Below are 12,674 nucleotides of genomic sequence, written 5' to 3'. Positions count from 1 at the left end.
GTATCCTTGCTATTCCCGTTTCATCAAGGAGAAAACTGCCAGGAGAGGCTAAATCTGTATGCCCAGGTTCACATGGCTAAGACGTGACAGTGTCACGATTTGGACCCAGGTTTGCTATTCTAGTGCTTCTCCAAGAAATTCTGAGTTGCCGCTGGGTGTAAAGCTACTCAATCAGGAAGGCCAGTAAACATTCATTGATGTCACTTATGTGGCCAGAGTAACAACAGTTGCTGTACCATGAAAACCAATTGAGCGATTTTATAACTTCACCAATCATAAATATCCCAATTATATGAAAGAAAAGCCATCCTAGTGATTATAGCTTCTTAGGTTGGGAATTAAAATCTTACTGTGTGACATTCCTAAATAAACCACTTGGGATTAAGAGGACCTTTGTTGAGGTAAATTGACATACAACATATTAGCTAATAGGTGTGCAACATAATGATTTAATATTTGTGTATATTGTGAAAAGATAACCAGAGTAAACCTAGTTAACATTTCACCATACATAATTATAAAATCATTTGTTGTGATGTGAACTTATTTTTTTTTTACTAAGTTTTTTATTGTAATTCCAAGATAGTTAACATACGGTGGTATATTAGTTTCAGATGTACAAGACAGTGATTCAACAATTCTACACATTATTCAGTGCTCATCGTAAGTGTGTTCTTAATCCCCTTCGCTCATTTCTCCCATCTCCCCACCCTTCTCCTCTGGAAACCACCGGTTGGTTCTCTATAGTTAGGAGTCTCTTTTTAGTTTGTCTCTTGTCCTTGGTTTGTTTGTTTTTGTTTCTTAGATTACAAGCATGAGTGAGATCATACGGCATTTGTCTTTCCCTGACTGATGTATTTTGCTTAGCATTATAATCTCCAGCTCCATCCATGTTGCAAATGGCAAGATTTCATTCTTTTCATGGCTGAATAATATTCCATTGTATATATATACCATATCTTCTTTACCCATTCATCTATCAATGGATACTTGGCCTGCTTCCATAAATTGGCATTATTATGCTGCAGTTAACATACTGGTGCATGCATCGCTTTGAATTAGTGATTTCATATTCTTTGGGTAAATACCCAGTAGTTTGATTACTGTATTGTAGGGTAGTTCTATTTTTAACTTTCTGAGGAACCTCCATACTGTTTTCCACAGTGACTGCACCAGTTCACATTCCCACCAACAATGCACAAGAGTTCCTTTTTCCACACATCCTTGCCAACACTCGTTGTTTCTTAAGGTTTGGGTGTAGCCATTCTGACAGGTGTGAGGTGATATCTCATTGTAGTTTTGACTTGAATTTCCCTGCTGATGTGTGATATTTTCATGTGTCTGCTGGCCACCTGGATGTCTTCTTTGGAGAAATGTCTGTTCATGTCTTCTGGCCATTTTGAATTGGATTCTTTGTTTTGGGGGGTGTCGAGTTGTATCAGTTGTTTAATATATTTTGGAAACTAATCCTTTATCAAATATGTCATTTGCAAATAACTTCTCTCATTCAGTAGGTCCCCTTTTAGTTTTGTTGATTGCTTCCTTTACTGTGATGAAGTTTCTTATTTTGATGTACTCTCAATAGTTTATTTTAGCTTTTGCTTCCCTTGACTCAGGAGACATATCCAGAAAAAAAGAATACATGGCAATGTCAGAGAAATTACTGACTATCCTCTTTTCTAGGATTTTTATGGTTTCAAGTCTCACCTTTAGGTCCTCGATCCATTTTGAGTTTATTTTTGGGTATGGTGTAAGAAAGTGGTCCAGTTTCATTCTTTTTTGTATGTTGCTGTCCGGTTTTCCTAACATCATTTGTTGAAGAGACTTTTTCCCATTGCATATTCTTCTTTCATCAAAGATTAACTGACCATATAATCATGGGTATGTTTCTGGGCTCTCTGTCCCATTCCATTGATCTAAATGTCTGTTTTTGTGCCAGTACCATACTGTGTTGATTATGATAGTTTTTCAGTATAACTTGAAATCTGGTATTGTGATACCTCCAGCTTTGTTTTTCTTTTTCAAGATTGTTTTGGCTGTTTGGGGTCTTTCGTAGTTCCATACAAATTTTAAGATTATTTGTTCTAGTTCTGTGAAAAATGATGTTGGTATTTTTATTTAATTTTTTTAAAATTATTTATTTATTTGAGAGAGAGGCAGGTAGGGACAGAGAGGGAGAGAGAGAATCCCAAGCAGGTTCCACACTGTTGACACAGAACCTGATGTAAGTCACGAACTCATGAACCACAAGACCATGACCTGAGTGGAAATCAAGAGTCAGATGCTTAACCGATTGAGCCACCCAAGTGCCCCAAAAATGCTGTTGGTATTTTGATGGATATTGCATTGAATCTGTAGATTGCTTTTGGTAGTGTGGACATTTCAACAATATTTGTTCTTCCAGTCCATGAGCATGGAATGTCTTTACATTTTGTGTCATCTTCAATTTCTTTCATCAGTGTTGTGTAGTTTTCAGGGTATAAGTCTTTCATCTCCTAGGTTAAGTTTATTCCTAGATATTTTATTCTTTTTGGTGCAGTTGTAAATGGGATTGGTTTCTTAATTTCTTTCTGTTGCTTCATTATTGGTGTATAGAAATGTAACATACTTCTGTACATTGACTTTGTATTTGTGACCTTACTGAATTCACTTAACAATTCCAGTAGTTTTTTGGTGAGGTCTTTAAGATTTCTGTATATGGTATCATGTCATCTACCAATAGTGACAGTTTTATTTCTTCCTTACCAATTTGGATGCCTTTTATTCCTTCTTCTTGTCTGATTGCTGTGGCTAGGACTTGTAGTACTATGTTGAATAAAAAGTGGTGAGAATGGACATCCTTGTCTTGTTTCTGTTAGCAGAAATGCTCTCAGGTTTTCATCATTGAGTATGATGTTAGCTGTGGGGTTTTTATATATAGCCTTTATTACGTTGAGGTATGTTTCCTCTAAACCTGCTTTGTTGAGAGTTTTTGCCATGAACAGATGTTAAATTTTGTCAAATGCTTTTTCTGCATCTATTGAGATGATCATATAATTTTATCCTTTGTTTTATTAATGTGATACATTGATTTGCAAATGCTGAACCATCTTTGTGTCCCTGGAATAAATTCTACTTGATTGTGCATGGTGAGTGATTTTTTTTTTTAACGTCTTGGTTTTGTTTTTTTTTTTAATTTTGTAAATGTTTATTTATTTTGAGAGATGTAGAACAGAGAGAGAATTCCAAGCAGGTTTCAAGCTGTCAGTGAGATAATATCCAGTGCAGAGCCCAACACAGGGCTGTAACCCACAAATGGTGAGATCATGACCTCAGCTGAAACCAAGAGTCAGATGCCCAGCCAACTGAGCCACCCAGGCACCCCTCCATTAATTTTTTGTCTGATTTTCTGTTTTGCTTTTGGTAAGCTCCCTTTTTTTTTTCCTGAATGTAGTTTGATAATATTTTGTTGATGATTTTTGTGTGTATGTTTATCATAGATATTAGCATATAGTGTTCTTTTTTTCTTCTTTTTTTTTGTGATGTCTTTGTCTGGTTTTGGTGTCAGGAAATATATTTGGAAGCTTTCCTTCCTCTTCTGTTTTTAGAATAACTTGAGGAGAATAGATATTAACTCTTCTTTGAATATTTGGTAGAATTCACCTGTGAATCAGTCTGGTTCTGGACTATTCTTCTTGGGGAGCTTTTTGATTACTGATTCAGTTTGGTTACTAGTAGGTAGACTGTTTAGATTTCCCCTTTCTTCTTCATTCACTTTTGGAAGGTTGTATGTTTCTAGAAATTTATTCATTTCTTCTAGTTTGACCAATTTATTGGCACATAATTTTTCATAGTTTTCTCTTCTAATCCTTTGTATTTCTGTGGTGTCAGTTATTACTTGTCCTTTGTTTCTCATTCACCTATGAAATATTATATGCCAAAGCTATGTTATTATGGCTACCAACTCTTTTTTATATCATTTTGCACATGATTGTAAGTTTGTCTGTTAAAAGATTTAAAAACTATTCTACACATTGGAAAGACTCATTAGTATCTGAACTTTATTATGTACTTGCATAAAGCTGTAGAGTTTAGATTTTGGTTCCCAGTAATCTAGGAAAGTAACTGCTAAAAGGCTTGCCTTTGGTTGTTCCCCTCCCCCACCCCCACCCCCAAAAAAAGAAAAGAAAAGAAAGTCCTATAGCAACAGTATTAATATTTATGCAAATGCTGTCATATAATGTTTTGGAGAAAAGGTTACTTTCTACTTTTGAAAAGTTTAGAAGTCATATGCTGTTCTTGGTTTGTTGGAAATTGGAGATTACTGTGTCTCCTTTTTTCAGGCATCTTTATAGTTAAAATTTTTTTTTAATTTTTTAATTTTTATATACAATTGATATTAACATTATTTTAGTTTCAGGTTGTACAACATAGTGTACAACATAGTGATTCAATATATATATATATATATATATATATATATATATATATATATATATAGAACAAAATGTTCACCATGGCAAGTGTAGTATCTGTCATCATACAAAGTTACCACAATATTATTGTTTATCTTCTATGTTGTATTTTACATCCCATGATTTATTTATTTTATGGTTAAATTTGTATCTCTTAATTCCTTGGCTTTATCTAGTCACAAAACATGAGATAATATCCTAACACGAGTAATTGATAGTACTTGTGATATAAACTTAAATAAACACAATTCCACCACCTACTCAAAGGTAGGTGCACAGTATGTAACTTGAGAAAATAGACTTGGTTGGCTTGTTTTTATATTGAGTATTAATCTCACTCAGAGTTCCTACCCAAATCACCTACAGACTCTTTTCTCCTTTCTTTTCTTTTTTGTTTAGAAAGAGAGAGAGTACTAGCAGGGGAGAAGGGCAGAGAGAATCTTTTTTTTTTTTTTTTTTTTGAGAGAGAGAGAGCAAACGGGATGGGAACAGGGAGAAGGGGGACAGAGGATCTGAAGCAGGCTCCATACTAACAGCAGCAAGCCCAATGCAGAGCTCTAACTCATGAACTGTGAGATCATGACCTGAGCCAAATTTAGACACTCAGCCAACTAAGCCACCCAGGCACCCCATCTTTGCTCCTATCTTGAAGGAATTTATCTCAAAAGAGCGCCAATGAAGTTCAGATTCTTGACAATGAGCCACCTAAATATGAGCAGCATTAGCTCCAAACACCTCTTGAGTAGACAAAGAATTAGAGATGCAAACAGAAGTCAGAATTGTGGCCAGGGGTCATTCATTTGGCAGATGCTTAGTGAGCAGCTCCTATATACCAGGTGCTATCCTACCCTACAGAGATATAAGAGTAAAATGGAAAACCAGAAGATTCACCCTCATGGAGCTACCTTTAGAGGATGGAGCTAAACAGGGTTGTGTAGAAAAGCTAAAAATGGAGGCATGTATACAAGTTTGTGAGAACCCAGTACCATTACCTGGTGTTACAGAAAGGAAATTATGTTACTACTTCTCCTTTGCCCTCTTTTTCTTTCTTCTGTCTGATCTGTTCAGATGTACCTCCCTACACTTGAACTGTTATTTATTATTTTAAGAACAGAACTCAACAATTTAGTGGCAATGAATTTTTACTTGGGGGCCATCTTTTAAAACGCTAGTTTGTTCATAATTATCATGGCTTTTCTAAATCTTGATTTGTCTGAGAGTTCAGCAGTCCAGTGTGAAATTTGGGACCCGTGCAGGCACATGCAGCAGGACTTGGAAGCAGATGCTCTGATAACATGCAATGATAGGCCTGCAATCCTTAGCACATGGACTGTGCCCTCCCTTTTGGAAATTTCTCATAATGGTATCAAGCTGAGTGATGAGCTAGTCCTCCCTTCTGAAATGGAAGGCCATTTTTTTTTTTTAGCGGGAAAACCTCAGTCTCAGCTTTGTTTTGCCATGAAGGTTTTCCCTCTAAATGTGCTTGGCAACCGCCTCTTACTTCCGGTGAAATTTGACTTGCCCATAAAGAATTCTAACTTCTAGGGAGGAATTCTGGTGAGCACAGATTTCTCCATCCCTTCTACGCAGAATAAAAGATGGGCAGAAACAAAGCTAAGCCTCGGGGAGAGCGCCACTTCCTTTCCTCTTGCCCACTTCCCTCATTTCCTTCCCATCGCTCCTCAGATAGAACATGGCCGGCCTACAGCTCTGTTAGCGTTTGCCACCAACATAGAGGGGGACTCGCTGCTCTCAGGGCCCCACTTCCAAATGCCTGAGAGGATGGATCTGATTGGCTCAGAGGCCCATCCCTGGTGCAGTCTGCTCTGCAGAGCGATGGAGTCTCCCCGACTTAACCATGGCTGGCAAGGTGCTACCTTCGTGGATAAAGTATGGGCAGGAAACTTCCCTGAGAAAGAGTAGGGAAACGGCTTTCCCATCTCTCAGGCATTAGATACGACTGTACCCATACTTTCCCCTCAGCTGTCAATGGATCTGTGAATCGGTTAACTGACAAGCTAATTATTCTTCATTATTTGAAGCCTCCTTATTTTCTCCCTGCTCTCCAGTCTCAAACTCCCCAGGGAGGTTACTGACAATGGGACTAAATTGGAAGGGGTTCAGAGGAGAGCTGCCTGGATGTGGAACTGGGTCTGCAACACCAGCTTCCACGCCTGGCTCATTAATGAGAATGCAGAGGCAGTTGTAAAGTGCATTCTGTGATTTCACTCAAAAGATCTCAGTGCTCTGAACAATGCCGGGAGGTTCTTGCAGGCCCGCCCACTAAGCTGTTCTTTCTCTTGCTTCTGCTTCTTGCAGATTGATGACACTGGCACATTCCAAGTTATAATGGTTCCATCCGGGACCGACTACACGCCAACGTTAGAGAGACTCCAGCGGTGCACTTTCTGCTATGGTAAGACCCACAGAGAGAACATAATTTGATCAGGCCTGTTAAGCACATTGAGTCACCGTTGGCGCGCGAGTGGCTGAAACTTGGCAGCAGCAGGGATGCGAGTGGCCTCGGCAAAATTTCCCTGGGGCTCTGCGCTCACCTCCTCTTGCTGCATTGTCCGCAGATGGAACCCCAGCGAGCAGGGTCTCCTCCCACGTATCGGAGTAGGAGAACTGCATTCCAGGCCTCTCCACTTGTGCAGCTTCCCAGAAACAGGAGTGATTTTTAGAAAAACTCAACCTGTCTCATTGCCAAGTTTTTCATGCTATGAAGTAAATTTACGTGTCTTCTAAATCTCAAACATTCACAACCCCAAAGAAATGCTTTACAGTATAAGTGGAAACGAGTACAAATCTGTGCATTTCTCATTGCAAAGAGGCATCAAAGTGAGTTGCCATGCTGGTTTATCCGTTGTTGTGTTTTATGCTCAGTCTGCAGGCCCAGCTAGAGAAGTGGCCAGTGGCTAGGCCTGTAGGTGAGTGTGCTCATAATTTGAGTGCACTGATAATTAGGAAGACCGTGGAAGCCGCTGCCATCCCCGGTGGGTGTGATTTGTGACAGTTACCAGACATTTATTGTGAGCTGTGCACTGTTTTTATTGCTTTGTGTAACGTTGGTGGCGGTGCTGACGATGGTTGATACTGAAGCTGTTGTGCTTCTTCTGTGCCAAGCACTCTTTTTTTTTTTTAATATTTTTTTAATGTTTTATTTATTTTTGAGACAGGGAGAGACAGAGCATGAATGGGGGAGGGTCAGAGAGAGGGAGACACAGAATGTGAAACAGGCTCCAGGCTCTGAGCCGTCAGCACAGAGCCCGACGCAGGGCTCAAACTCACGGACCGCGAGATCATGACCTGAGCCGAAGTCGGCCGCTTAACTGACTGAGCCACCCAGGCGCCCCTGTTCCAAGCACTCTTTTCGTTGTTTCATCCCATCCTTATGAGCACCCTGAGACATTTGAACTACTACTATCTACATTTTACAGATAAGGAAAATGAGTCTTAGAGAGGTGAGATCATTTGCCCAGGGAAGCAGAGCCAGAGGAGACCCAAGAAAGATGGCTTCACCACGCTGCCATTGATGAGTAGCAGAGATCCCGTTATTCTCCCCGGTACTTGGTATTTGGCCTTGAAGAAAATGCTTCGTTCCTCTCCTCCTCTATGTGTGTCAATGACATGTTAATAATGCTTCCATATAAATGACCTCACAGTGTGGAGGTAACTCTGAGTGAGAAGTGGAACTTCTTCACACACACCTCTGTTTCTGTCTTCCCCTCTGTTTCTCTCTACTCATTAGTGTCTTTCCCTTCCCTCCCCCTCCTCCCTCTTGTCTTCTCTCCCTCTGCCCCCGCCATCCCCCTCTCTCTCCCCTTCTCCCTCCATTTTCTCCCTCTCTCCCCTCCCTTTCTCACCCTTTCCTGCTCTCCCTCCTTTCTCCCTCCCTCTCTTTCCCTCCCCCCCTCACTCTCCGGCTTTCTTCTTCTCTTCTCTTCTCCCTCCCTCTCTCCCTCTGGCACGGGGTTGGCCAGGCACTGGCTTCCTACTCAATGCAGCCGCAGTGCTAATTGTGCTGTGGGGAGAGGCCTCCCGCCCCAGCTCTCGGCCGAGCTTTCAGACATGTCAGTTACCACGTGTGCTGATATAGTGCACAGCCAGAAGTTGTACATGTGTGACTGGAGATAGGTTTTGGCCCCATTTCTTGGCTCAAATCCTTGTTTTGTCTCCTAGGCATATAAGCGAAGATATTTTGGCTGTAGTTTCCTGCAATTAAAAACCCCCACAAAATTGAGCAAATGGACAGCCTGCTGTCTCTGATTTTAGAAACGGCCTTGCACACGGGTGACTGTTCTGTCATCTGACCGTTAAACGTGGTCGTAAAATTTTACTGAATTTCAGTAAGGGTAACATAACTTGTGCAAAGCCACATCTTTATGGAGACTGTGAGCAAGACTGAAGTTAGGAAGTTTGCTACGTCCCCAAGGATCTGCATTCTGGTTATTAACCTTTCATCTGACTGCTTTGATTCGTGCCCCGGACCTATTTCTAAGTGCCAGCTGTCCACATGCTGGTTATTCCGTTTCTCTTTCTTCTGTTGAGTTTTCAAAGAGGCATTCTCATCCTTAACCGTCTACTATTACTGAAAACCTCAGGATTGCAGAGGTCATCCCTGGAAGGGTTCTTTGGACAAATATGACCCACCCAAGTGTGCAGAATTGAAGCCCAGTGGTGACTTGGGGTAGGGACACACAGCATGTTTGCTACTGGGCACAGTAAGACATCCTGGCTCTCAGGCCAAGGGGCCTCCCTGCTGCTGCCACACCACATGGCCTTGTCTCTCACAATAAACCCTGATTTCATATGTAGGAACTTCTCGAACCATTAGGGTATTGTTTGGCAGAACGATTGTACCCTCTTACCCCCAGTCTCTTCTGTATAACGAGACTAGGTGACCTCTAAGATCCTTCCACTTCCAAATCTGTTTTTATTCCTCTGAATATTCATTGTGTTCAGATTCAATGAAATTCACTCTCTGCTTTTATTACTACACGTTCTTTTTTAAATGAGATATACATATGTATTAAAATGGCCCCATATTTTATGAAAGTCCATTAATACGCAGTATTTATTTTCATTTAACACACATGTATTGAGCTCTCAACTAATGAGCACAATGGAGATACAAACGTGAGCTCCAACTTTGTCCTTAATGTCCACACCCAGATAGACTTTGAATTACAAACCTTTATTTAAATTGAAGTAAAAGATTCATTGCTTTTTTGCACTCTTTTTGAGCAGACTACTTTTCATTGTAGAACAGTGTGAGAATAATGATAAGGGCCATTGGTTTAACCTGTATCTTGTCTATCTAGAGAGATCATTAGCTTTTATGTTATGATAAGGTATACTCTTATATGAGATAAGCTGTCTACTTCAATCTTTATAAACTTAAAATACAGCCAAGATTAAGCTTCTGTCCAAAGCAGCCTCAGTTTTAAAAGTAAACTGCCTTAGTGAATGGAATTCAAGACACCGGCTGGGTATAAAATCTGTACCTTTTAAATATAGATGCCAACTATGTACTAGGAAATCTTCTGTTGTTGATATCAAAGGTATTTAGTAACTATTTTAATATCAAAGATTATGTAGTTCCCAAATGTTAAAATATTTAAGATGCTATCTTTTCTGTCCAGTCTGTTTTAGTAACCTTACGTGGCTTTTGGTCTGCAGATATATGCAAGCCGGATGCTTTTTGCGATCAAGCCAGACTACCCCCTGTGCAGTCGTACGTGGATGCTGCTTTCCTTCTGGACAGCTCCCGCCACGTGGGAAGTGCTGAATTTGAAGACATAAGACACTTTTTGGGAGCACTGTTAGATCACTTTGAGATCACCTCCGAGCCTGAGACCTCTGTCACTGGAGACCGGGTGGCCCTATTAAGCCATGCTCCCCCCAACTTCCTCCCCAACACTCAGAAGAGTCCTGTTAGAACGGAGTTCAACCTTACCACCTACAACAGTAAACGCCTCATGAAGAGGCACTTGGAAGAATCAGTTCAACAACTAAACGGAGACGCTTTCATTGGTCATGCCTTACAGTGGACCCTGGACAATATCTTTTTAAATACACCCAATATGAGAAGAAACAAAGTCATATTTGTGATATCTGCTGGGGAAACCAGTCACTTGGACAGGGAAACCTTAAAGAAAGAATCCTTGAGAGCCAAATGTCAAGGTTATGCCCTATTTGTGTTTTCCCTTGGCCCCGCTTGGAATGACAAGGAACTGGAAGATTTAGCCAGCTATCCTTTGGATCACCACTTGGTCCAGCTTGGCCGAATTCATAAACCTGACCACAGATACAGTGTGAAGTTTGTGAGATCCTTTGTAAACTCAATCAGGCGTAAGTCATAAAATCTGTTCTTTTTTTACACATTACAAGTATATTTGGTATTCCCAAAAGAAGGGTTGATGAACTGACATGTATTCCTGGAAACCTCTGTCTTCAAGGGCACTGCAAGGTCAGAAAGGAAAATTGGTAATGATGGGTGGTAGAGGGAGGAAACCTCTGATTTCTAGCATTGAATTTTCTGGCTCATCTTTTTTATGCCTCTGGTTCCCATGGAGAAGCAATCATAACAAGCAGCTGCTCACACATCTGTCTGCACAGAGCAATATAGTCACAGCCTGGACTTTAGCTATAAGGTAGAAATCCCTGCCATGTAACATTAACACACTGCCCTTCAATGGAAAGCTTCATCAGTTAACACACCGAACGCAAGAGCCAAAGAATAATTGAACAATTCTCGACTTTGCTGTTTGACAAGTTCCAAAGGCAGAGGTTTGAGGTATTAGGAGATACCATTTTACCTGCCAGAGTGAAACATGCATCCTTGCAAAACTTTCTCAGCCTTGTTAATGACTTTTTATGATGCCAGCTATTAGTGTAACTGGTGCCTATAAAAAGGAAACATGGGCTGTATTTCTTGGAATAATTTTGCCTTGAAACTATGCAGTTCACTTTGTATGCGATGGAATGGGTAATAAGAAGCCATGTCCTAATGGCTCTGGAGGTTGAAAAGTACTCAATCAGATTTCTGGACATTTTCATGGTGAATGAACCCTTAGAGTTCAGATAAAGAAAAATGAACACACAGGCTGAAGAACACCCCCCAGTGTAGCTTCAGGGAGATTCTGATTGTGTCTCGAACTTGTCACTGACATTACACAATGAGACAAGTTAAGGTTGCAAAGACTGTCTAGTCCCATATAGGTGAGGCATGAGGAACCTTGGGAAATTGGTGGCGGTACTGACGTTGTGTCCTCTAGTCCTGTGCTTCTCCAAATGTGAGTCTAGGACCTACATTATCAGCATTACCTGGGAGCTGGTGAAAAATGCAGAACTTCAGACCCTACTCTAGACATTCTGAACCAGAATGTACATTTTTATCAAATCGTCAGGTGATTCATATGCACATTATGGTTCGAGAAGCACTGGAGAAGCAGTCTCCCAGGACAAAATTTATGTGGATGTGTTTTGGAATAGGAATCAGAAACAGAAGCTAGAGAACAGAAAGGGGGGAAATGGGCCTGGGGATCCTTCTGAAAAAGTAATTACAAGGCATTTGTAAGGGTAAAGCCAAAGAAAACATCAGAAGACTGAGAATCTTGTAAACAAACAAACAAACAAACAAACAAAAAACTCTTTATGAGGCAAAAAATTGCAAGACCATTTAAGATGAAATTTCTTTCCTCAGTCCCCCAAAATTCTTTGTGGTGTTTCACGGGAATTAGCCAGGCTGTATAATTAAATAAACGACAATACCCCATTACCACCTAGGTAAAGGAGAAGAGATATTTTAAGAAGAATTACTTGGGGAGGGGAAAGATCTGTAAAGTGCTTTCAGAAAGCCACTACTGTGACACAATTATACACCACTTTCCTAGAACTTCAGTGTCTAGAAACCACCCATTTTTAAAATATAGCAGTAAATCGGGGCGCCTGGGTGGCGCAGTCGGTTAAGCGTCCGACTTCAGCCAGGTCACGATCTCACGGTCTGTGAGTTCGAGCCCCGAGTCAGGCTCTGGGCTGATGGCTCGGAGCCTGGAGCCTGTTTCCGATTCTGTGTCTCCCTCTCTCTCTGCCCCTCCCCCGTTCATGCGCTGTCTCTCTCTGTCCAAAAATAAATAAAAAAACGTTGAAAAAAAAAATTAAAAAAAAAATAAAATAAAATATAGCAGTAAAAGTAGAAATTGAAACAGGCTTTAA

The 12,674-nt window shown here is 40.5% G+C and overlaps 1 protein-coding gene across 1 annotated transcript in view; it reads left to right on the top strand.

Annotated features, from left to right (window-relative positions):
• COL6A6 (collagen type VI alpha 6 chain) overlaps window positions 1-12,674 on the top strand; it is a 119,321-nt gene that overhangs the window by 86,942 nt on the left and 19,705 nt on the right. Inside the window, exons 33-34 of the mRNA XM_042903194.1 lie at window positions 6,774-6,870; window positions 10,137-10,808. Coding sequence (XP_042759128.1) covers window positions 6,774-6,870; window positions 10,137-10,808 — 769 coding nt within the window. The remainder of the gene's footprint in view (window positions 1-6,773; window positions 6,871-10,136; window positions 10,809-12,674) is intronic.

The sequence above is a fragment of the Panthera leo genome, chromosome C2 (genome assembly GCF_018350215.1).
Source record: "Panthera leo isolate Ple1 chromosome C2, P.leo_Ple1_pat1.1, whole genome shotgun sequence".
NCBI lineage: Eukaryota > Metazoa > Chordata > Mammalia > Carnivora > Felidae > Panthera > Panthera leo.
The sequence above is the reverse complement of the archived record's forward strand: the minus strand, read 5'-3'. Positions and strand labels throughout refer to the sequence as shown.